The 22,624-nt window shown below is 44.7% G+C and overlaps 1 protein-coding gene across 6 annotated transcripts in view; it reads left to right on the plus strand.

Moving 5' to 3' along the window:
* PLA2G4A (phospholipase A2 group IVA) overlaps positions 1 to 22,624 on the plus strand; it is a 158,663-nt gene that overhangs the window by 79,521 nt on the left and 56,518 nt on the right. For all 6 annotated transcript variants that reach the window (XM_089311213.1, XM_089311212.1, XM_089311216.1 and 3 more), the window contains 2 exon segments: positions 12,977 to 13,014; positions 15,660 to 15,801. In XM_089311213.1, coding sequence (XP_089167339.1) covers positions 12,977 to 13,014; positions 15,660 to 15,801 — 180 coding nt within the window.

Genomic DNA, 22,624 nt, shown 5'->3' on the forward strand with positions numbered 1-22,624 from the left:
GCTGCTTCCTTTGAATCCCCATGAATTGGAAACGAATTGTTTACATTATCCAGTTTTCCATCTTCCCCCTATAACCTAGAGTCCCATAGGTCAGAAAAGCTGAAACATGTTTATTCCTGACTACTGGGTTCGTAAGTAGCTTGTATTTATTAAGTGAATATACACTTTATTTAGAAAACAACCTAAACCCAAAGTACATCTTCTAAGAAACTTACTTGTTTTTATTTATTTGGATGGAAGACAGAGACATATGTACAGACAGATCTTCATCTGTTGGTTCAGTCTCCAAATGTCTGCAGGAACCAAGGCTGGGCCAGGACAAAGCTAAGAGCCTAGAGCTCAGACCAGAGCTCCCACATGGGCACCAGGGACCCAAGTACTTGGTCTTCACCTGCTTTCTCCCAGAGTGTGCATTAGGAATCTGGAATCAAGGATGGAGCTGGCGTCGAATGCAGAGACTCTGACATAGGGTGAGGGACATCCTGTACTGTGCGATAATCACTCTGCCAAGGGCCTGCCTCTCGAGGGGCTCTTCCCCAGTCCATGCAACTGTAGTGACCTTCCCATCCCTGCATGCCCAGATGGTGCTAGGAGTGTGTCCTTCCTCCAGTGACAACAGACCCACTGTGCACATTTCCATTGACCTCTTCACAGCTGTTTCATTCATTCATTTTGCAGTCACTTACTGAAGCTCTACAGTGTGCCAGCCATTGTGTTTGTACGATGAACAGGAAGGCAGGAAGTTCTTCCTCACTTATCTTCATGTAGGGTGGAGGTGAGGTAGGAGTTGGAATGGGCAGTGGGATAGATCCATAGGGGGTGAAAACAAATCACCACACAGGGAGACAGGTAACTGATGGATGCAGGGTACAGTGGAGGACAGAACTAGGCAAGATTTTGTTGAGAGAGCGACTAGCAGGTGCACTGCTGAAGTGAGTGGTGTGATTAGTGGTTCACACCTTGGCACTTAAAGCCAAGCTATTTGTTGTTTAAATTTCAGCTCTGCCTCTCACCCTCTGTTTCATCCAGGAAAAATCATTTAACTCCTCATGCCTTAGTTTACTCATTTAAATAATGGAGATAATATCTTATACAGGAGTCATTGTGCTTTATTAAATTCATTTTCTATATGAGGAGTCTTCAAGAAGTTCCTGGGAAATGTACGTTATGAAAAAACTATGCGTGAATTCCAAAATTTTTTGCACCAAAAAATCATCTTTTAATTCTATTTTCCAAGAACTTTTTGAAATACCTTTGTCTGTATGACATTTACATATATTATATATTAGATAAATATTTTTAAATTATTTTACTATATAAAATATAAAATGCATATTATTAAAATATATGTCAGGTATACTGTTATACTATTTTATACATGAAGTATAGAATGACAGTTTGTTAAAAACATGTGAATACCATACCAATATAGATGAAGACATACTTCAGTGCTCACAACAGTGCCTGGTGTGTATTAAGTACTGTACACCTGTTTCTTGATATTGTTGCTGTTCGTACACATTGAGAAAAGAGTAAGTTTCAACAGGCAGAGGCGTAGTTACGAGCACTCTAGCAGAAGAAATGGCAAAAGCCTGGAGTCTCAAAAAGAGAGAGCATGTGGGGCATGGCACGTTAAAGAGCTTAGCAGGTCTGTGCAGGGGAGCGCTGCAGAGAGCTCGGAGGGGGCAGAGGCTCGATCTGCAGGCCTCACCTGTTGTGTGGTGTCAGGTGGGCTCTCAGGAAACCACTGGGGAGGGCTTGGCAAGCACGGTCAGGCCTTCCCAAAGAAAACATTTGCGTTCTGCACTTCAGTCCACGGCGCAGACTGATAGTAGGAGCAGACACGGTGGGAAAAATGCACTTCCTCTTCTTCTGTCACTTCCCATGTTAGTGTGTAGCTCCTGGGCTCTACAGAAGGCGTCCACATTCCTGCCGTTCTAGTAGCTTGCGTAATTCTTTTCTTTTTTTTTTTAATTTATTTTTTATTTTTTATTTTTTATTTTTTGACAGGCAGAGTGGACAGTAAGAGAGACAGAGAGAGAGAAAGGTCTTCCTTTGCCGTTGGTTCACCCTCCAATGGCCGCTGCGGCCGGTGCACTGCGTTGATCCGATGGCAGGAGCCAGGAGCCAGGTGCTTCTCCTGGTCTCCCGTGGGGTGCAGGGCCCAAGCACTTGGGCCATCCTCCACTGCACTCCCTGGCCACAGCAGAGAGCTGGCCTGGAAGAGGGACAACCGGGACAGAATCCGGCGCCCAGACCGGGACTAGAACCGGGTGTGCCGGCGCCGCTAGGTGGAGGATTAGCCTAGTGAGCCGCGGCGCCGGCCATAATTATTTTCTTCAGTGTGCTTCAGAAAATAGTGGCCAAGCATCCTTTCTTCATTCCCCTGTTCTCAAGAGTCTTTTTCAAGCTTTATGTGAAGGAGGGTCCGTTTTGCTGAACTGTGGGGTGGTTGGTGTGGCCGTGCTTTCTACAACATTCACAGGGGCCATAAAGGAGAGAAGGTGTCGAGGCGATCATGAGAGAGTAGGGACTTGAGCCAAGCTTGAAGACGGTTCTAGCATCTACTGTTGTAGAGACAGTACTTGGACTTGCTGTAGAGAGGACAAACACTGTAAGCCAAGACGTTATTAAGAAAACCCCTTCCAATGTCTTATTGTCCAAAAGTTCAATACACGTCAATACGGAGTGATTTCTGTTGCCAGGGGCACCCGGAGAATCCTCACCCTCGTGGAACTTCTGCTCTATTCAATGAGGTAAACAAAAAGCGAGGTACATGAGTACATGGCAGCACTGCTGGACGGGGACGGTGGCAGTGCCGGATGCACCAGAGCAGGCCAAGAGGCAGGTGTGAGGGTGCTTCAAAGCGCTGTGTGAAATGCAATCAATAGAGAAAACTCTGGGCCTGAAAAGTTTTGAAATTCATACATGTGTAGGGTCTTAAAAATGTTTATGGAAAATGCATATTAAGAAAATCTATGCATGGATTTCCTGCTTTAAAATTATTTGTGTACTTTAATTCATTTGAATGAGAATAGAGAGAAGCAGAGTCCAACAAACAGATAGAAAGGTATCTTCCTTTGTTTGATTTGCTCCTCCCAGTGCTCACGGCAGCGGGGACCAGGCTGGAGCCAGAGCCAGTAACTCCATTTGGGTCTCCCATGTAGGTGGCAGGCACCCACCACTTGAGCCATCACCTGTTGCTTCCCAGCGTGTATATTAGCAAGAAGTTGGGATTGGAAGCAGAGCTGAGACTTGAACCTGGGCATTCCGATATCTGAAATTGGATCCAGGTATCCCAAGTGATGTCTTAACTGCTGTGCTGAATTCTTGCCTCTGTGTATAGATTTCAACATTCCTTTGCACCAAAATAAATTTAGCTTGTATTCTACTTTCCATAATGTTTTTGAAGATTCCTCGGATATGAGTGTGTGAAGGAAGTCACAGTGCTGTTCCAGAAATGTTTCTAAGAACGGCATCTCTGAGGATGTCTGTGGGCAGAGAGGACCAGAGTCCAGCTCACCTGGCGCCCTGAGCAACAGCAGTGGGAGGGTACGGCTGGGGCGAAAGTAGGAGCCGTGGGGAGAGCGGTGGCAGGGGAGGCCTGCGAGCTAACAGTCGTTGCGGGTTTCAGTGGGCATTGGTGGCTTCACCTGTCCTGGCATGAAAGGGCGTGGGCTGGTGGGTTCTCACACAGCGGAAGGCAGTCTCGGTCAGGAGAGCAGCCTGCTGCGGGACCGGGGCTGGAAGGGCCAGCGCACGCCCAGGAAATGGTGTCTCGACGAGTGATGGGAGCAGACCGCTGGTGCGTGGAGGAGGAACAGGGACACCAGGGTCTGCCTGGGGTCGAGCTTGGATGTGAGAGGTAGGAATCCGGGTGTTGTCTTCCTGACAGCAGTGAGTCACAGGACGTTGCAATCAGGTAATGAGAAACTGCGAGCAGACAGGGTTTGGCCTTTTCCTCAGAAGCCTTAGCAAGCTAAGGTGAACAAGGAAAGACAGAGAATGTCGATGCTGAAGACCAGGAGGCTGATGCAGCTGATAGCAGGCTTCTTATGTGCAAGCAATTTGCGGACAGTACTGTGGCACCAGCTTTCGTAGGTCCCTACGAGTTGGAGGAAACACTGAGTGGCAGCAAGGACCGGCTGAAGTGGGGGAGCAGGAGTTTCCTGTGGGTTCAGCTCTTCCTTACGTGATGTTTCTCACTCACCTCAATGTCAAGACTTCCACTAGAGAGTCAGATAGTGGGCTGGTGTCGCTCCCCCTCTTCGCGGAGGAACGACACAGGACCCTGCGCTGTTCTTTTGTCTGCTCAGCCCTTCCCGGGTTGGCTGCTGGTCCTTCCCGGGTTGGCTACCGTCCCTTCTACCTCCGTGGAAGGGCGGTTCCCCCTGCCACATTCCCCACTTCCGCGGGGGAGCGGCACACCGCCGGCCAGCTCTCTCGGGGGCTGCACAGGTGTTCCTTCAGATGTTCCCCTTAGATGTTCCTGGTGCATGTTTTTTTTTTTTTTTTTTTTTTTTTTTTTTTTAAATTTTTTTTTATTTTTTTTTTATCTTTTATTTAATGAATATAAATTTCCAAAGTACGACTCATGTGTTACAATGGCTTCCCCCCCCATACCGTCCCTCCCACCCACAACCCCCCCCCTTCCCACTCCCTCTCCCCCTCCATTCACGTCAAGATTCATTTTCGATTATCTTAATATACAGAAGATCAGCCTAGCATACCTTAAGTAAGTATTTCAACAGTTTGCTCCCACACAGAAACATAAAGTGAAAAATAATAGATGATTTTTTTTAAATGATGATGAAATCAGATCAGACCTATTGTCATGTTTAATCCCAGTGAGAGTCAAGTTGGGAATTGATAATTAATTTTTTTTTTTTTTTTTTTACAGAAGATCAGTTTAGTGTACATTAAGTAAAGATTTCAATCGTTTGCACCCCCATAGAAACACAAAGTGAAATATACTGTTTGAGTACTCGTTATAGCATTAAGCCTCAGTGTACAGCACGTTAAGGACAGAGATCCTACATGAGGAGTAAGTGCACAGTGACTCCTGCCGTTGACTTTACAAATTGACACTCCTGTTTATGGCATCAGTAATCTCCCTATGCACCAGTTATGAGTTTCCAAGGCTGTGGAAGCCCCCTGAGTTCTCCGACTCTTATCTTGTTTAGACACGGTCATAGTCAAAGTGGAGGTTCTCTCCTCCCTTCAGAGAAAGGCACCTCCCTCTTTGAAGACCTGTTCTTTCCACTGGGATCTCACTCACAGAGATCTTTTTGCCAGAGTGTCTTGGCTTTCCATGCCTGAAATACTCTCATGGGCTTTTCAGCCAGATCCAAGTGCCTTCAGGGCTGATTCTGAGGCCGGAGTGCTATTTAGGACATCCGCCATTCTATGAGTCTGCTGAGCATCTCACTTCCCATGCTGGACCACTCTCCCCTTTATCCATTCTATCGGTTGGTGTCAGCAGATACTAGACTTGCCCATGTGCTCCCCTTGACTCTCAGTCCTTTCATTATGATCAATTGTGAACTGAAATTGATCACCTGGAATAGCAAGATGGCATTGGCACATGCCACCTTGATGGGATTGAATTGGAATCCCCTGGTATGTTTCCAACTCTACCAATTGGGGCAAGTCAGCCCGAGCATGCCCCAAATTACACATCTCTTCCCTCTCTTATTCCCACTCTTACGTTCAACAGGGATCACATTTCAGTTAATTTTCAACACTCAAGAATAACTGTGTGATAATTACAGAATTAAACCAGTCATATCAAGTAGAACAGACAAAAAAAAAATACTATGAGGGATAATGTATTAAGTTGTCCATCAGCAGTCAGGGCTATGCTGATCAAGTCACCATTTCTCATAGTGTCCACTTCACTTCAGGAGGTTTCCCCTTTGGTGTTCAGTCAGTTGTCACCGATCAGGGAGGACATATGGTATTTGTCCCTTTGGGACTGGCTTACTTCACTCAGCATGATGTGTTCCAGATTCCTCCATTTTGTTGCAAATGACTGGATTTCGTTGTTTCTTACTGCGGTATAGTACTCTAAAGAATACATATCCCATAATTTCTTTATCCAGTCTACCGTTGATGGGCATTTAGGTTGGTTCCAGGTCTTGGCTATTGTGAATTGTGCTGCAATAAACATTAGGGTGCAGACCGCTTTTTTGTTTATCAATTTAAACTCCTTTGGGTAAATTCCAAGGAGTAGGATGGCTGGGTCGAACGGTAGGGTTATATTCAGGTTTCTGAGGAATCTCCAGACTGATTTCCATAGTGGCTTGACCAGTTTGCATTCCCACCAACAGTGGGTTAGTGTCCCTTTTTCCCCACATCCTCGCCAGCATCTGTTGTTGGTAGATTTCTGTATGTGAGCCATTCTAACCGGGGTGAGGTGAAACCTCATTGTGCTTTTGATTTGCATTTCCCTGATTGCTAGTGACCTTGAACATTTTTTCATGTGCCTGTTGGCCATTTGGATTTCCTCTTTTGAAAAATGTCTATTGAAGTCCTTGGCCCATCTCTTAAGTGGGTTGTTCCTGGTGCATGTTGTCTCTCTCCTCCTTTATAGTCCTCTCCCACCAATCCCAACTCGGCTGCCCACACGCCGAGTACGCTGCTCTCCTCCAATCAGGAGCAGCTCCTGCAGCTTGTCAAGTTGGTGAAAGGCAGCTGTGTAGAAGCTGTTTACTCCTCTCCCAGCGCCATATTGTGGGAGAGCAGATGCATAGAATAAGTCTTAATTCGAGTAACAGTCTAGTCTGAGTTGCTCCCCACAGGCTGGGTCCACGTTTCTGTTTTCCTGCGGGACTCACACAGTCTGGGCTAGGCTGTGTGTGTTGATTCGGAAGCTTAGAGAGCTTCCAGTTGTCATCCAAGAGAAGCTGGTGCGACTGCTTCTTCTGGCCCCAGGTTCAGGGTCACGCTGCCTGGGCTGGAGTCAGGATTGTACTACTCACGAACTGTGTGGTGTTGCACCTGCGATCTCTCTCTTTCTGCGCTGCATCCTCATCTCTGAAATAGGGTTACTTTTATTCCTAACTCCTCAGGTTGTAGGTCTGGTTAAATGCAAAGTGTTAAACAGTGGCTGGTCTGGAAAGCACTGAATAAACATCAGATATTCTAACTATAGGTGACCGCACTGGACTGAAACCTCCATGTGCTGCCTGGTACTGATTTACAGGAATATCAAACATTTGTTTGAATTCACAAACCAAAATGAACTTGCCATTTTAATAGTTAGAGCCTGTGACCCTCTAGTCATTTCTATCAAGATAGTTCAGAATGCTGCAGTCACTCACTGTGGAATGTGTCAAATGTGGCCTTATTCCAGTAAGCGATTTTAAAGTGGGAAGAGTCGAATTTTCAGAATTTGGTGTTTTGTGAAAACAAAACAGCTGCTTCAAATGAATGCTGAAAATGCTAAGGCTTTGAAGGAAGACAGAGAAAGATTACACGTCTTTATTTCTCGGGATAAAATAAGTTAGTTTTGTCCTATCTTTTTAGCTTCTGGGTTTAGAAGTTGGTATTATTGCTTGAAAATGACCATGTTTCAAGGCTCAGGTGGCATTTGTCCAATTTCAGCTGATAATCTTTCTTTCTTTGTTACTTGCTCATGTCTTGGTAATGACTGAGCCAGTTCCACAGAAGAGATAGCGGCAAAATATTAAAATAAATGAGGGTTTCAAATTTAGAATGTTAAGTTAGTATCAGGATGATTTCGTTGGAGAACTGTCTGTGATGTATGAAGATGGAGACTACAGTTTACCAAAATTAAGGAGACAAAGTGGAGTCTGGAGGGAAAACAAGAGGTCTACAGGTCGCCCCTGACTTAGGATGGTTTGACTTAAGATTTTTGACATCACGGTGGTGTTGAAAGATTATGCATTCTGTAGAAACCATACTTTGGATTTGGAATGTTGATCTTGGGGTGAGCACCGTGTGGTCTGATCCCTCTGAGGGTGCTAGACAGGGGCAGTAAGCACAGCTCCCCATCAGCCCTGTGGTCAGGAAGGAGAACCACCCACACTCTACAGTGTGCCGTGTCGCTAAGCTGGGAAGCTTGGTAGGCTGTGTGTATCACATGCACGTCCAACTTGTATTTTCAACATACGCCAGCTTTATTGAAACATAACCTGTCACGCATGAAGCACTGGAGAGATCTTTGGCCGAGATGTGAAGGCAGACAGATACTCGTGCAGAGCGGAGTGCAAGTGTGGGTCAACAACTCCTGACTTTAAGAGAAGTCTTCTGGGGCCGGTGCTGTGTCAAAGCGAAGCAGGTTAACGCCCTGGCCTGAAGCACCGGCATCCCGTATGGATGCCGATTCGAGACCCGGCTGCTCCCCTTCCTATCCAGCTCTCTGCTATGGCCCGGGAAAGCAGCTGGGACTGGAACCAGTGCCCATGTGGGATGCTGGCGCTGCAGTTGATGGCTTAACCCTTCGCACCATAGCACCAGCCCCAATTACCCTGAATTTTTGAGTGATGGGTTAGATGACTCCTGACAGAAAATACTAATTTTATCTTACGAAAAAAGCTATATATATTACAAAGAACTTTATCAGTGTCTCACTCCATTTTAAACATGTAAATTTATACAGATGTGATCTAGCTTGTGTGGCAGGGTTGTAATTTCTGCTGTTCTTGAATTTCCTCCTTGTGAGAGTCACATCTTGTACTTTATTTTTAAAATATCTATTTATTATCTTGCACAGGTCAGGTAAATACAGATGGAGCAGAAAATATTATATAATTTTGGCAAAAGATGTGAAGAATCAGAGCACTGGACAACTGGTGATTGGTTGCTGTTTGTTTCTACTTAGAAAATAAGTAAGAGCAGTTTTACTTTAGGGATCAGATTTCAAAATAATTTTTATGGGGCACATAAGAGAAGGCATGGAGTAGTTAAGGATGTCTTTACTAAAGGATAGGTGATCAAATTTAACGTTAGCTGACTGTGCATCTTTTTGGAAATAATTTTATTAGACGCACTAGGCATGTTGCTTTAGCTTCATTATTCTAGTGATTCTGGACATTTTCAAGAGTATTAATGATTGGCTACTTTAAAACTTACCTTAAAGTCTGCAGTGACTTTTCTTTTTATCATTTCTGTTCTCTCCTCCACTCCCCCAAGTGAACATCTCCCACTGTAAGCTTCTGAAATTGCTTCCATTGTGGAAATCAAAGAAGAGAGCGTTTATTTCCACAAGGGTGTTCAGTGGGCCTAGACTGCTTCTTGCATTTGTAATTCCTAGGAGAGGTGGAGTTCCTCTAGTTTGTTCAAGTTCCTGGCAAAGTCTCATGTGGTTGAAGGGAGCCTGGGAGGTTCAGTCGCCCTGATTTCTGATTTTCCTGATGCTGCAAGCCGTGGGGACCCCTGCAGTGCACTGTGTGGGAGCAGTCGCCTGACTGCGAGTGCCTCACAGGCAGTGACTGTCTTTGGCTGTTCATCTGAATGACAGGTTCCAGGCAGAAGGTGTGGAGAGACTGTGAACATAGGCACCAAGTGGGAGAGGTTAGAATTTCCTCTCCACTGTGGGTGGCCCCTAAGGCAACATGCGGAAGTAAGGATCCGAACCCGGTGACAAGGATGGTGGAGACACATCCGGTGGCGTCAGAATGGCAGAGAAGTCCTGTGTCTTCCCTTCTCTCATCGTGACTTGATATAAAGAACCTTGTCTCTCCATCTGGGATCTTGAATGTCTTAGAAATGTTATGGAAGGGACATTCTTAGGAAAAGACAAACACAACTATAAACACAGCATGATTGAGTTTCCTTGTATTTATTGTCAGAACAAGTAGATATTGGATATGTTCAAACATTGGGCATTTTAAGATAAGTCAGCTTCTTTGTGACACATTCTGTTAGGAGGTAGCACAGTGCAATGGGAGGCCTCTCCTGGTTTTGAATCTTTTCATTGGTTAGAAAACTCTATTGAGCTGTAGCATTATTCTCTTCATTTCTATTCACCCGTTACAGTTTTTCCCTCTGGGGATAAAAACAGTAAATCTAATATCATCTTTTTAAAAAAGATTTATTTATTTGAAAGTCAGAGTTACACAGAGAGAGGAGAGGCAGAGAGAGAGTGGGAGGGAGGGAGGGAAGGAGGGAAGGAGGGAAGGAGGGAGGGAGGGAAGGAGGGAAGATGGGTGTTCCATTTGCTGCTTCACTCCTCGATTGGCTGCAACAGCCAGAGCTGCACCGATCCAAAGCCAGGAGCATCCTCCAGGTCTCTCACATGGGTGCAGGGGCCCAAGGACTTGGGCCATCTCCCACTGCCTTCCCAAGCCGTAGCAGAGAGCTGGATTGGAAGTAGAGCAGCCGGGACTCCAACAGACGCCCATATGGGTTCCTGGCACTGCAGGCACAGCCTTACCCGCTATGCCACAGCGCTGGCCCCGCTAATATCATCTTAATGTTAGTAGTGTTCATGTATTCCTTAACAGAAAAGACCATGTTTTACCTGTGTCTTGTTTTTCTTAAAGATTACCGATAGCAGTTCCATTCAACATGCAGTGTTTTCTAAGCCCTCTTTGGGAAAGGCTATGACAAGTTTTGAAACATGGAAGAGACAAAATGTGCTAGGGTATGATTGGAGCAGTGCTCCTATCAATAGAATAGATGACAGTCTATTTTGTAGCCAATCAAACTTTTGATGTATAACTGAACTACCATTAATCTGGGCGTGTGTAGTTCCATTTGTCCGGGGATTCCTCTTCCGTTTGCTTTAATGGTATTACGGTGTGCTGCTTTGGCCGACACAGGCTCACATACTTCACAGAGTTCCATGCCGGGGAACTGTTCCCTTGGTGAGATCATCCCACGAGTTTTCTCTCTAGCAATGATGAGATACTTCTCAACAAGAAGTGATTGCCTGGTCTGCTCCAATACACACACACACACACACACACACACACAAACATCTCACAGAGTAATTCGGCAAATATTTATTGAAAATGTGCTGTGTGCCAGAGATTGTGTAATGAAATAATAGATACCTATATACACACAGAGCTTACAGTTTAGTGGGCGAGGCAAATTTTTGTACAGATGTTTTTAATATATTTTACCTACTCACAAAACTCACAGAATCCTGTGTACTTATTTAAAACTTTTGGTAAACTCCTTCTAGTTTGGTTTGTTTTCAACCCATGAAACCTAAAAGATAACAAAATTAATAATGGATAGCAATTTAGAGGTTTTAAATTGTCCTTTTCACATTAGTAGCCTAGTTATATTTTATTTCAAGTTATTGACCAAATTCATTCTTTGTTCTTAAGGGAACCAATACAAAAATCATAACATAATTTTACAATTTTCCAACACTGTTTAAAGCATTTTCTCATTTGGTTCTCATAATACTCTAAAGTTGCATTAAAACTAATTCCAGGGCTAGTTAACTAGTCCCATTCATAGCTGACGCCAGGTATGAATGGGACTTACAGTCTCCCAGACACCTTTTTAACACCCTGTTGGCTCTGTGGATACCAGCTGTTATCTTTTCCATCAAACCAAAATTGTTTCTCAGGTGGGTTGCTGACCTCTGCTGTGTTTGGTTTGCTCCAGTAGTGCTGGAAAATAAAAATCCTGGCCCCAGATCCTACTGGTGAATGTCTCTTGAGCCAACCATTGTTGTCTGGGCCCTGGCTCCTGCTGCCCAGCACGGAGGGATATTCTATGTCCAGCGCACTAGAGAATGCACTGTCCCCAAGGCACATGGAGGATTTCCCCCTGGGCTTTCTTTACCCTCCTGTCACCATGGCCTCTGATTTTGTGACCTGAGGCGGTTCCTGAACAATAGCTGTAACGTCTTAGAAGTTCTTAGCTCTCAGGTCTTTTTTTCTTTTTTCTCTAAGATTTATTTATTTATCTGAAAGGCAGAGTTACACAGAGAGAGAAGGAGAGGCAGAGAGATAGAGAGAGAGACAGAGGGAGGGAGGGAGGGAGGGAGGTGTCTTCCATCTGCTGGTTCACTCCCCAGTTGGCCGCGATGGCCAGAGCTGCGCCGATCCGAAACCAGGAGCCAGGAGCTTCCTCCAGATCTTCCCGGTGGCTGCAGGGACCCAAGTGTTAGTCAAATGGCACAGTCTCTATGGCACGATCTACACCCCGGACACCATCCTAGGTTCTAGCACCCGCCACCATGGCTGGAAACCAGGTGACGCCATGGCCCAACCACCCGTGTCAGCTCCACCCCCACCCTCGTGGGATTCGCTGCTCCTACTTCCCTGCCAGCCCCCCAGCAAAGGTTTAAGATGAATTGTTCCTGAACACGTGGCTCTCTTGGTCTCTCTCTCTCTGTCTCTCCCTCCCTCTCTCTCTCTCTTTCTCTAATGCTCTCCTCCCTCTTTTTCCTCCTTCTCCCCTTCCTTCCAGTCTGTTGGGTTTCTCCCCGTAAACCCTTTCCCTTACTCTGCTGTTTGGTGTGTTTTGTGGCAGCCTTATACTAAGGACTCGGGCCATCTTCTACTGCTTTCCCAGGCCATAGCAGAGAGCTGGATCATAAGTGGAGCAGCCGGGACTTGAACCAGAGCCCACATGGGATGCTGGCACTGCAGGTGGCAGCACCGGCCCTGTCTCAGGCCTTTTTTACATTTTGGGTTGTAACTGTCGATCTGCACTATTTCATTTTTAATGAAGGAGGAAAATGATCAGTTAGAGACAATTCTTATGTTTGCTGAAATAACTTATCAAGTAGACTTATATTGTAAAAAAGAGCAAAAAGTTACTTGTTGGAATGCACCTATGGTTTATCTGTGTGACTTTTTTAATTTTTCATAGGTTAAAAACTAATTAAAAATTAAAGCTAAACATTAAAAAAAGTTTGCACATCAATCAAAAATAAATAAATGCTAAAAGTAATAATCTAGCACTCAAAATTTATTTTGCCTGCATTTGCGGTATATGTAACAGCCATTTAAAGACCTAATCTGATGACTGTATCTTTTTGTAGGTCACCGAAATGATTCTGGAAATGTCTCTTGAAGTTTGGTAAGTGGATAGAAAACACTGTGAATGGTTACTTGGCTGGAAAATTGTGAGCGCTCCAATGATTTACTGAAGAGCATACTTTTTACATAGGAAGGATGTTGACAACTTTGAATATACAGAAGTACAGTAATTGCTTTTCTTTACCATCCTTACAATAGCTTCAGAATTAAAAGAATTCTAATATTCTTTACCTGATTTCCCAGTGGTGGTTAAATAATAAATGTCAAGCCAGGTGCTTTATGAAAGGCCCACACGCTCCCCAAAGAAACGAATGCAGTTTCCCAGGCCACGACTTTCCATCGTTTCAGTTCGGTACCAGAACATGGACATGCACGTGGAAGGAAGCTATGGTAATTTGTATAAAGAGGAGGACGTGAAAGCCGTCACTGTGTTCCTGGTGCTCAGCAGGGTGACAGGTGGTTAAGTTCCATGAGGTGTGTTGCTGGATCACATCGACCTCCCACGTGAACCTTGGAGAGCCATTTACATGTTTTCACGTGGTGAATCCAAGGGGACCCAGAGCCGTCTTGGTCTAGCTATCTCTAGTCTAAGGCTGAGCTCAGTGGATTCCACCTTCCACGACCTGTCTCCGTCTCTGAACTTCCCTGCTGATGCGGATTTTACTAAGGCCACTAATACACATTTCACATAGACACCATGCACATTAGTTTAACATTCATATATCTTGTGAGTTGCCGGATGTATGGTAATCTGTGCATTGGCTTCAGGCGTCTCTCTTATTTTGATCCCTGAAGTCTGTTGATTTCACTTAGTGCTTAGCATAAATTTCTGCCACCTCCCCTCAGAAAATATCAGAGGATACCCCAAGTTGGTAATGTTGTGTTATTTTTCATTAAGTTGATTTTTGCTTAAATGTGGTATCTTTTGGCATGAGATTAAAAATATCTTTGTTATTTGACTGGCTCTGGTATTGATCAGTACCATTTCAAATCGAAAATGATCTTCACTGAGAAAATTAGGACAATGTGGTGTGGAATAAATGAGTTTTCACAGTAACACAGCTTGTTTAAAATGTTGGGAAAACTCAGTTAGATGGTGCAGATTTATCTAGAAGTGGTTTACATTTTATGTATTACCATGAACTTTAATTAAGCCCACTTTTTAATGTGTTAATTTATGTACTGACTTTAGAGTAGGAATTCTTTTTCAAGGAAAAATTCCATTCATTTAAATAAAAACATTCCTCTTTAATGCTTTCCATTAAATGTAACATAAAATCAAGAAACAACTTTAATAGGCAAAGATAGTACATAAAAGAAGAATTAAATGAACCATAATCCTCTTACTATATTTATAAAATTGCTAAGCACTGTTTGAATTTTGTATCAGATTTTTTATTGACACCCTGTAACACTCTATGTTCATTAAACACTATTTTTTAAAATCATGATTCTTATTAAAAAATAGTATATGACAAACAACATGGGTTCTAGAATGAGAAATCCTGGAGTTAAGTCTACTACTTGCTAATGATGTTGATGGTTGAAAGATTTCTCATAGCTTTTTTATTCATTGGTGAAATAAGAAAAGAGTACTTTATCAGCATATCTATTGTGATAAATGAGAAGTTCTTTTTAAAGTTCTTTTTAGAGTATACTACTGGAAGTGTATACTGTGTTTATGGTGGTGCTCTTTGTAATTAGTTTATTAAAAACATCCTTGAGATAATCTCAGTGTGGCTGGCGCCGGAGCTCACTTGGCTAATCCTCCGCCTGTGTGATAAAGAGCGATGTTTGCTCCCATCGCTGTGGCTGTGGTTCATATACAAGTTACCATGTTTTGTCTCTGAGAACTCACTGCCATTTCTGGAAGGGAAGAGGACATATAACTTAAGTCCTCCAGCTGTGTACCTCAAGTCACAGCGGGACGTCTTAGTCTCTTTTCCGTTGCTGCAGCAGAATACCAGGGGCTGGGTCTTGGATGCAGAGAAGTGGTTCAGTTGGCCCACAGTGTTGATCTCCATCCACTCCACCTCTGGTGAGGGCCCCTGGGCTGCATCACAGTGTGGCAGAAGAATGAATGGGAGCAGCCACTTGAGCAAGGGACCCCCTGGTGAGACAGGGACCCAGAAGGTGGGGAGGGGCCAGTCTTGTTCTGCTGATAATCATGGACTCTTGTGGGAACAGGCTCCCTCCCTGAGACCAGATCTAATCTCTTCTGACCTAATGCCTGCTTGACTGCTCCCTGTTAAAGGTCCCACCACATCAACAGGGACTGTTTCCAGGACATGAATACTTGGGGACTGTAGAGAAACCATCCATTAGAACAGGCAACTTCTGATGGTGATTCTGCAAGTGTCTTCCTTAGAGGGTAGGCCCTGGTGTGTTAGATGGTTCAACGGTGGGAGGAATCCTGCTGCAGACAGACAATGACTGGATGCTTTATAGAACTTCCCAAGGTCTTTCTGTCATGAGAGACAATTTAGCAGGTGCAGTTTGCATGCTTGTTTTTTCTAAAGCATCTCATACTCCTTTTTTGGATTTTTTTTCCTGAGAACATGCCTCAGAGCGTACTGCTTAGCCATCGTTGTATTAGGTTCTTCCTGGCTGGCGGGGACAGGGTGGATGTGAATCAAGACCACTGGGGACTCTGGCTCACGGTGTCTGTCTGTCTGTTTATTGTAGTTCAAGTCCAGACCTCCGGTTCAGCATGGCCCTGTGTGATCAGGAGAAAGCCTTCAGACAGCAGAGAAAGGAGAACATAAAAGAGAACATGAGGAAACTCTTGGGTCCAAAGAAGAGTGAAGGACTGTATTCCACACGCGATGTGAGTTGGACATTGTTCACATGTTCTCACAGTGTAGTGACACTTCTGTTTGGATACTTTCTTCAGAACTTTCACCCCAATATAGCAGTGTTGGGTCAAGCATTATTCCTTCAGCTTCTAGGTAAGGCAGGTGGTTCACCAGTGAAACCGAAGAGGGCCGTCTCGACTGCTTCCCACGTTTGGAGAGGTTCATCAGGCACCTTATGTTTGTTTTTCCTTTTTTAGAGCAGGGCCAGGTTTACAGGAAAGCTGAGCCGGAACTATGGAGAGTTCTGTTGTACTCACTGTTCCCACACTCGCACTAGTGCCTAACATGTCCCCATGTTCGAGTTCTCCAGAGACACAGACCCCGTAAGGCAAAGGAACAAAGGTACTTCAAAAAATGTGTGGAGTGAAAATGGAAGAAAATGTTATTCATTTGAGAGAAGGGGAGAAAGAGACAGAGAGGAAGACAGAGGGAGCTCGCATCTGCTAGTCTACCCCTGCAATGCCTGCACCATTTGGGCGGGGCCAAAGCTGGGAGCCAGTAACCTAATGCAAGTCTGTCACACGGTCGCAGGGACTCAGCTACTTGAGCTCTCGCTTGATGCTTCCTGGGGCCACATTAGCAGGAAGCTGGACGTGGGAGCAGAGCTGGGGCTCGGGCCCAGGCACTTCAGCACTGGATGTGGGCGTCTTAACTACCAGACTAAATGCTCTTGCACCCACACCCCATACTTGAATGAGCACACTGGTCACTTCTGGAACCCTCCCCTTCATCCACTCCTGCCTCCCTCCCCCAGAGTCTCAGTTAGGCTTGGTTTATATTTCCGCATGGCACATCTTGGATTCTCAGCATTGGCTTCTCGGCAGTTGCACTTAGAAAGCTCTTGTGCAGACTGCGTGTCTGTTTTCTCTGTCAGAGCAGCACGCGTGTTCTTCATCTCTGTGTGTGGTCCCAGAATCCAGCCTGAGTCCTGGCCTGGTGAGCCCTGGTGGACGCTGTGTCGCAGGAGACAGGGCGCGCAAGTAGGCCGTGGTTTGGCACTGATGAGTGCACAGTGAGGTGTGCAGGGCCTCGGATCTCAGCAACCCCAAACTCAGGTTGTTAGAAAGCAGAGGCTGAGAGGGGGTGTCAAGCAAAGACCCCAGCTGGAATGGAATTAGAAATATGCAGGCCGGCGCCGCGGCTCACTAGGCTAATCCTCCGCCTTGCGGTGCCGGCACACCAGGTTCTAGTCCCAGTCGGGGCGCCGGATTCTATCCTGGTTGCCCCTCTTCCAGGCCAGCCCTCTGCTGTGGCCAGGGAGTACAGTGGAGGATGGCCCAGGTGCTTGGGCCCTGCACCCCATGGGAGACCAGGAAAAGCACCTGGCTCCTGGCTCCTGCCATCGGATCAGCGTGGTGTGCCGGCCGCAGCGCGCCGGCCGCGGCGGCCATTGGAGGGTGAACCAACGGCAAAGGAAGACCTTTCTCTCTGTCTCTCTCTCTCTCACTGTCCACTCTGCCTGTCAAAAAATAAAAAAAAAAGAAAAAAAGAAATATGCAGACACCTTGTGGCCTTGGTCCTTAGGTTCTTCTGAAGGAGTGCTGTGGTCCCAGCCCCGAGGCACTCCTCTACTGTGGAAAGGGGTCGAAGTCTTCCTGGGAAAATAAGACTTGGCTTAGTTTATGTCCGTACGAATGAGAGTATCTTAGCTCTTCTGCACCAGATGGGGAGTGAGGTAATTGTGCCTCAACTCTGGAAAATCTGTTGGAAATAGGAAATATGAAGTCACTTCTAGAATTAAAATTTTTGTTATTGCTGTTTGGGTTTATGCTTCTTTTTTTCCTTGTCTTGGAAAAAAGTAATCAGATTTGACAAAATCAGCACCACGCATTTTCATAAGAAAAGTAAATTTTTTTCTGCCTTTTGTTGACTCCTGGTCTCTGAAGCTCCCTCTTGTCTTACTTCCTGCCTTCATCTTCACTCTGTCCAGTCAGGTTGTTAGCTCCTCGGGGTACACAGGGGAGTGGACTGTCCTCAGGACAACAGTCCTCTGGGCTGCTTACGGAGACGGCACCTGTCTGGCTTGCAGTTTTCAGCACATGGACTGCATTTGGTTTAGGACCTCAGTGTTGATTAAAACAATGATTTTAAATAAGAATAAATTTTCAAAATCATAAATCACATTAATTTTTAGCTCTGTGTCTTCTGAGTGAAATGGAGATAATGTCTCTTACAGGGATAAGAGGCTGGGTACTAGTGCTTACAAAACATTCAGCAAAATGTGCAGCGCACATAGTAGTTACTCAATAAAACAGTAGCCATTATACATACTCTTGGGTGCTGCTCTTCTGTTCATAGCAGCCAGAGGCAGCAAGTGCCTAACTTAATAACCTGTGTTTTCCTGCCTGGATAATGAACTAGTCAAGTCATTAAGGTTTCTGGTAACTCAAGAGTTTAAGATTGCAGAGCATGAAGACTTTGCTAAAAAGATTATTTTGGTGGAAGTCTGCTGTAATACGCAATCCTCGCTCAGAAGGAGATGACTTGGGCATTCTCGTCTCTTGTGTCTGGTTCCTCGCCAGCGAGCTGCCGTTTTTCCACACGCTACGTGTGCAGTGAGAGTCGTTTCTCCTCACTTCCCACTTTCTCTTTCGACTTGGTGGCTGTGGAATTCGGAGCGGATAAGCCAGCCTGCGGTGGAGTAGTTGGTCCAGCCGTGCCATTTCTCCACTGTGGACTCACGGAAGTGGTTCCCAGGGAGAGTCTGAATGGGGGCATGTGGCATCTCTGCCACTAACAGGCCACTTGCAGTTTCCTTGTAGTAAAGCAGCTTTTAGCCCGATGAAGCCTCTGGGTTGCAGTCTCTCACGCGAGGGAGCTGAAATGTGTACGTGGGGCGGAGTCGGTTTGGGAACTGGATTCTGGAGATTGGAGTGACATGGAAAACGGGAGACGGGAATAGCCAGCCTTAGAGTCTGCCGAGAAGTGCTTTGTGAGGAAGACTGCGGGACTGTATTCCAGGTTTAACAAAGGCAACTGGAACCCTTGTGAGGCCAAGCGGACCTAAAAGATGTGTGCTCCGGTGCTGCCCACATCGAAGTTCATGGAATGAATTAGTGAAAGCCCAGAGAGGAGAGTGGAACCAGTGAGGGGCGGGGCAGCGGAACCGCGCGGTTTCTGAAGGAGGAAGCTGGCCTTGAGTTGGGAAGAGTGATCATTCCTCTGCTGTCTGCTGTTTCCTTCTTTCAGAATGTGCTTCCTCCATTTCTGCCCTCACCCTAGGGCCCTTGGGACTGTCGGTCTTCTTCTTCTTTTGGGCCGTAGACATGGAAGGGCACATAGTTGAGGGCTCCTGTTGGTGGAGTGCAGGACAATGAAGCCCTCCACGGGTCAGGCTTCCGGACTCAACAGGTGGAGCTGATGTTTTCCTGTTCGAGGCAGTGGAGAGAAGAGAGAGAAGAGACCCAAGAGGCCCAGACTCTGGTCCGTAGGGGTGTGCCCCAGGAGGGGCCGAGGGCCCAGGCTCTGAGGAGCACAGAGCTGCTGGAGAACAGGATCCGGGAGGAGCAAACAGAGCCGCACTTGCCAGCAGCCGTGGAGGAAGCGGGCTGTGGTGGCAGTGTTTGCTTACTTTGAGTAATGGGTTACCTCCCTCGTGCAGGTGGGTCCCATCCATTCAGCCGAAGGCCTCCCAGAGCAGCAGGGATTCTCTGCATCATCAGCCCGCCTGGGCCTGGAGCTCGCCGGAGGTTTGGACTTGCCAGCCTCCATAGCTGTGCAAGCCAGTTCCTCGCATTGCGTCTCTTCCTGCCTGTATTCTCGCCCTATTAGCTCCGTTGTTGTTGTTGCTGAAAACTCTGAGTAATACAGGGGCCAAGAAGACAAATGTCTTTATGTAATTGTCGGATCTACGAAAACCTAAAAACTCTTAAGCCCTTCAGAATTTCCTTTCGCAAGGGAGGAAATTAGTAATATCTGTAAGCCTCTGTATCAGGACAGAATCCTATCTGTAAGCCCATGTATCAAGACAAATGAAATCAAATCATGGGGTTTGTTAGTAAATGAAAATTCATTTCCTGTACTCACATGAGAGAAGTATGAGGAATATTTGCTGACATCATTCATACACAAATACTCACGATATTAGCTCTAAATATAACTTAAACCTTCTCAACAATGTTTATTTGATTCTATTAGAATTAGAGCCAGGACTAACAGCTGCACCTTATAACTTCCTAGTTATTTTGCTGTATTAGAATGACCAAGACTATTAAAACGTCCAGACTTAGCCTGCATTTACACGTATTGCATAACATTGTACGGATACTGTTTGAAGTCCTACGTGAATCTGAACTGTGATTTGACTAAGCATCCAGTGGATTCTCTCAATAAAGTTGACTTCTGTTATCTGGGCAATGATACAGCAAAAAGAGCGAGAATACGCACGCAGTCATAGCTTAGTGCACATCCCCCTTGTGCTATGTATTCGCTCCCTATCTGTCGGCAGGTGGCACATGTGCTCAACTCCTTTGAAAATGGAAAACAAAACTGACTTTCTTGGAGATTTTGGAAGATTAAATAAATGTGTGAAAGTGTATGTGAGGATGCCAAGTACATTGTACGTCTGTGATGTTTCTCATTTCCCATTCTTTTTTATTGTTCATAAACACCTCTAATTGTGTACTCTTTACACTTATTTATTTATGAATTACAATATCTAGAATGCTATTAATTTCTATGAGTTGCCAAAAAAAAAAATCCAGACACCACCTTCTTGTTTTGTGACATTGGAGAATTTTTCTCTGTGTCTCAGTACTTTAAAGAGAGGGTCCCTGTATACATCTGATGGGATTGTATAAATTAAATGAAATTATGTATGAAAATAGTCAAATTCACACCCTGAATAAATGAAGGTAATTATAATCTGACAGCCCATTATTTGATTATTCTACTATCATGTACAAATATACGGCATGTTCTTTCACTTGATAACAACCCAGGTATCTGAGTTTTCTTATCCCAAATTCTCCTTTAAAACAAATAGTGCAGAGTTTTTTTTTTTTTTTAAAGGGTATTAAATAAGCAGACATTTTTCAAAAGAAGACTACAAATGGCTAAGCGGTGTATGAAAATAATGTGCATTGTCATTAGTCATCAGGGAAATGTAAATCAAAACCTCAATGAGATATCACTTCACTTCAGTGGAATTGGCCATTATCAAAAAGACAAAAGAATTAGTAAGTGTGGTGAGGAGAAAAGGGAACCCTTGCACACTGCTGGTGAGAATGTAAATAAATTAGTACTGCCATTGTGTAAAATAGTGGGATTATTCAAAAAGTGAGATTGAAACCACTGTCTGATTCAGCATTCCCTCTACTGGAAATAGAAAATGGAATCTATCTGTCAAAGAGACATCTGCACTCCCATGTTTATTGCAGCTCTATTTAGTCACCAAGAGATGGAAACAAACTAAGTGTCCATCCACTGATGAAGCAATAAAGAAGGTGTTGCACATAGGCACAGTGGATATTACTCAGTCATGAAAAGGATAAAATCTTGTCATTTGCCACAACTTGGATGGAACTGGAGGCCATTATGCTAAATAAAATATATCCTCTCACTCATATGTGGAGTCTAAAAAATAGTTGATCTCATAGATGTTAGAAATTTGGTGATGATTCCCAGAGGCTGAAGGGGGAAGTGAGGAGGGGTGGTCGAGAAAGGCTGACTGATGAAAACAAGGTTATAATCAGATAGGAGTGAGGAGTTCTGGGGTTCTGTTACACAGTAGAGGGACTATAGATAAGCTGATGTGCTGTATATTTCCACATTAAAAAACTAGAAGGTAGTATTTTGGATATTTTTGGTATAAATAAAAGTTAAATATTTGAAATGATAAATATATTTACTCTTATTGAACTTTACACCATGTATACATGTAAGAAACATCATAAGGTATCCAATAAATAGATACAGTTTTTATGTCTGTTAAAATTTGTTTAAAAATACAAAAACAAATAATGAGAATAATGGGTTACCTAATGCATGAATTCCAGTTGAACAGGAGGCTATTTCCAGCATATTCCAAACAACAGAAGATGAGCTGTTATAAGTGTGTGTGGGACTGTTGGTGAAACAAAAACACATGTAGGGAGTTGCTGTCTCAGGATTGGACTCTTACGTTCATTTTCCAAACTTCTCTTATAAATCTCCCTCTAGATTATGCTGTGGGCTGTGGGTTGAACAGTGTGATCAGTTACTAAGAACTTACATTATTTACTTACTTATTTTCATTTTATTTGAAAGACAGAGGTAGAGACAGGGAGAGAGAGAGAGAGAGACAGAGCTCTTCCACCCCCTGGTTCACTCCTCAGGTGCCTACACCAGAGTCGGATCAGGCTGAAACCGGGAGGTGGAACTCCTCTGGGTCTCCCACATGGGTGGCAGAGATGTGCAATAGCGGGAAGCTCATCAGAAGCAGAGAAGTCAGCGCTTGAACCAGGAACTTTGGTGTGGATGCCGGCATCCCCAGTGGTGACTTAACCACTGCAGAATGCACCTGCCCCACTAAGAACATTTAACAGTTCTATTTAAATTGCCTTATTGATACTGGGTTTGTTATATTCAATCATACAAGGTTATGATTGACCAAACCAAGAGACTCATGTGCTCCTAAATGAGTTTTGAATAATCTTCTGTGTTAGGCATTGTGGGTCAGTAGTTTATAGACTGCCACTTGGGATACCCAAAGCCCATATTGAGGTGCATGTTGGGAGGCAGCAGGCGATGGCCCAAGTGCTTGTGTCCCTGCCACCCACATGGGAGACCTTGATGGAGTTTTGGCTCCTGGCTTTG

The sequence above is a fragment of the Oryctolagus cuniculus genome, chromosome 13, assembly GCF_051225735.1.
Source record: "Oryctolagus cuniculus isolate XC-2025 breed Fujian yellow rabbit chromosome 13, ASM5122573v1, whole genome shotgun sequence".
NCBI classification, from domain to species: domain Eukaryota; kingdom Metazoa; phylum Chordata; class Mammalia; order Lagomorpha; family Leporidae; genus Oryctolagus; species Oryctolagus cuniculus.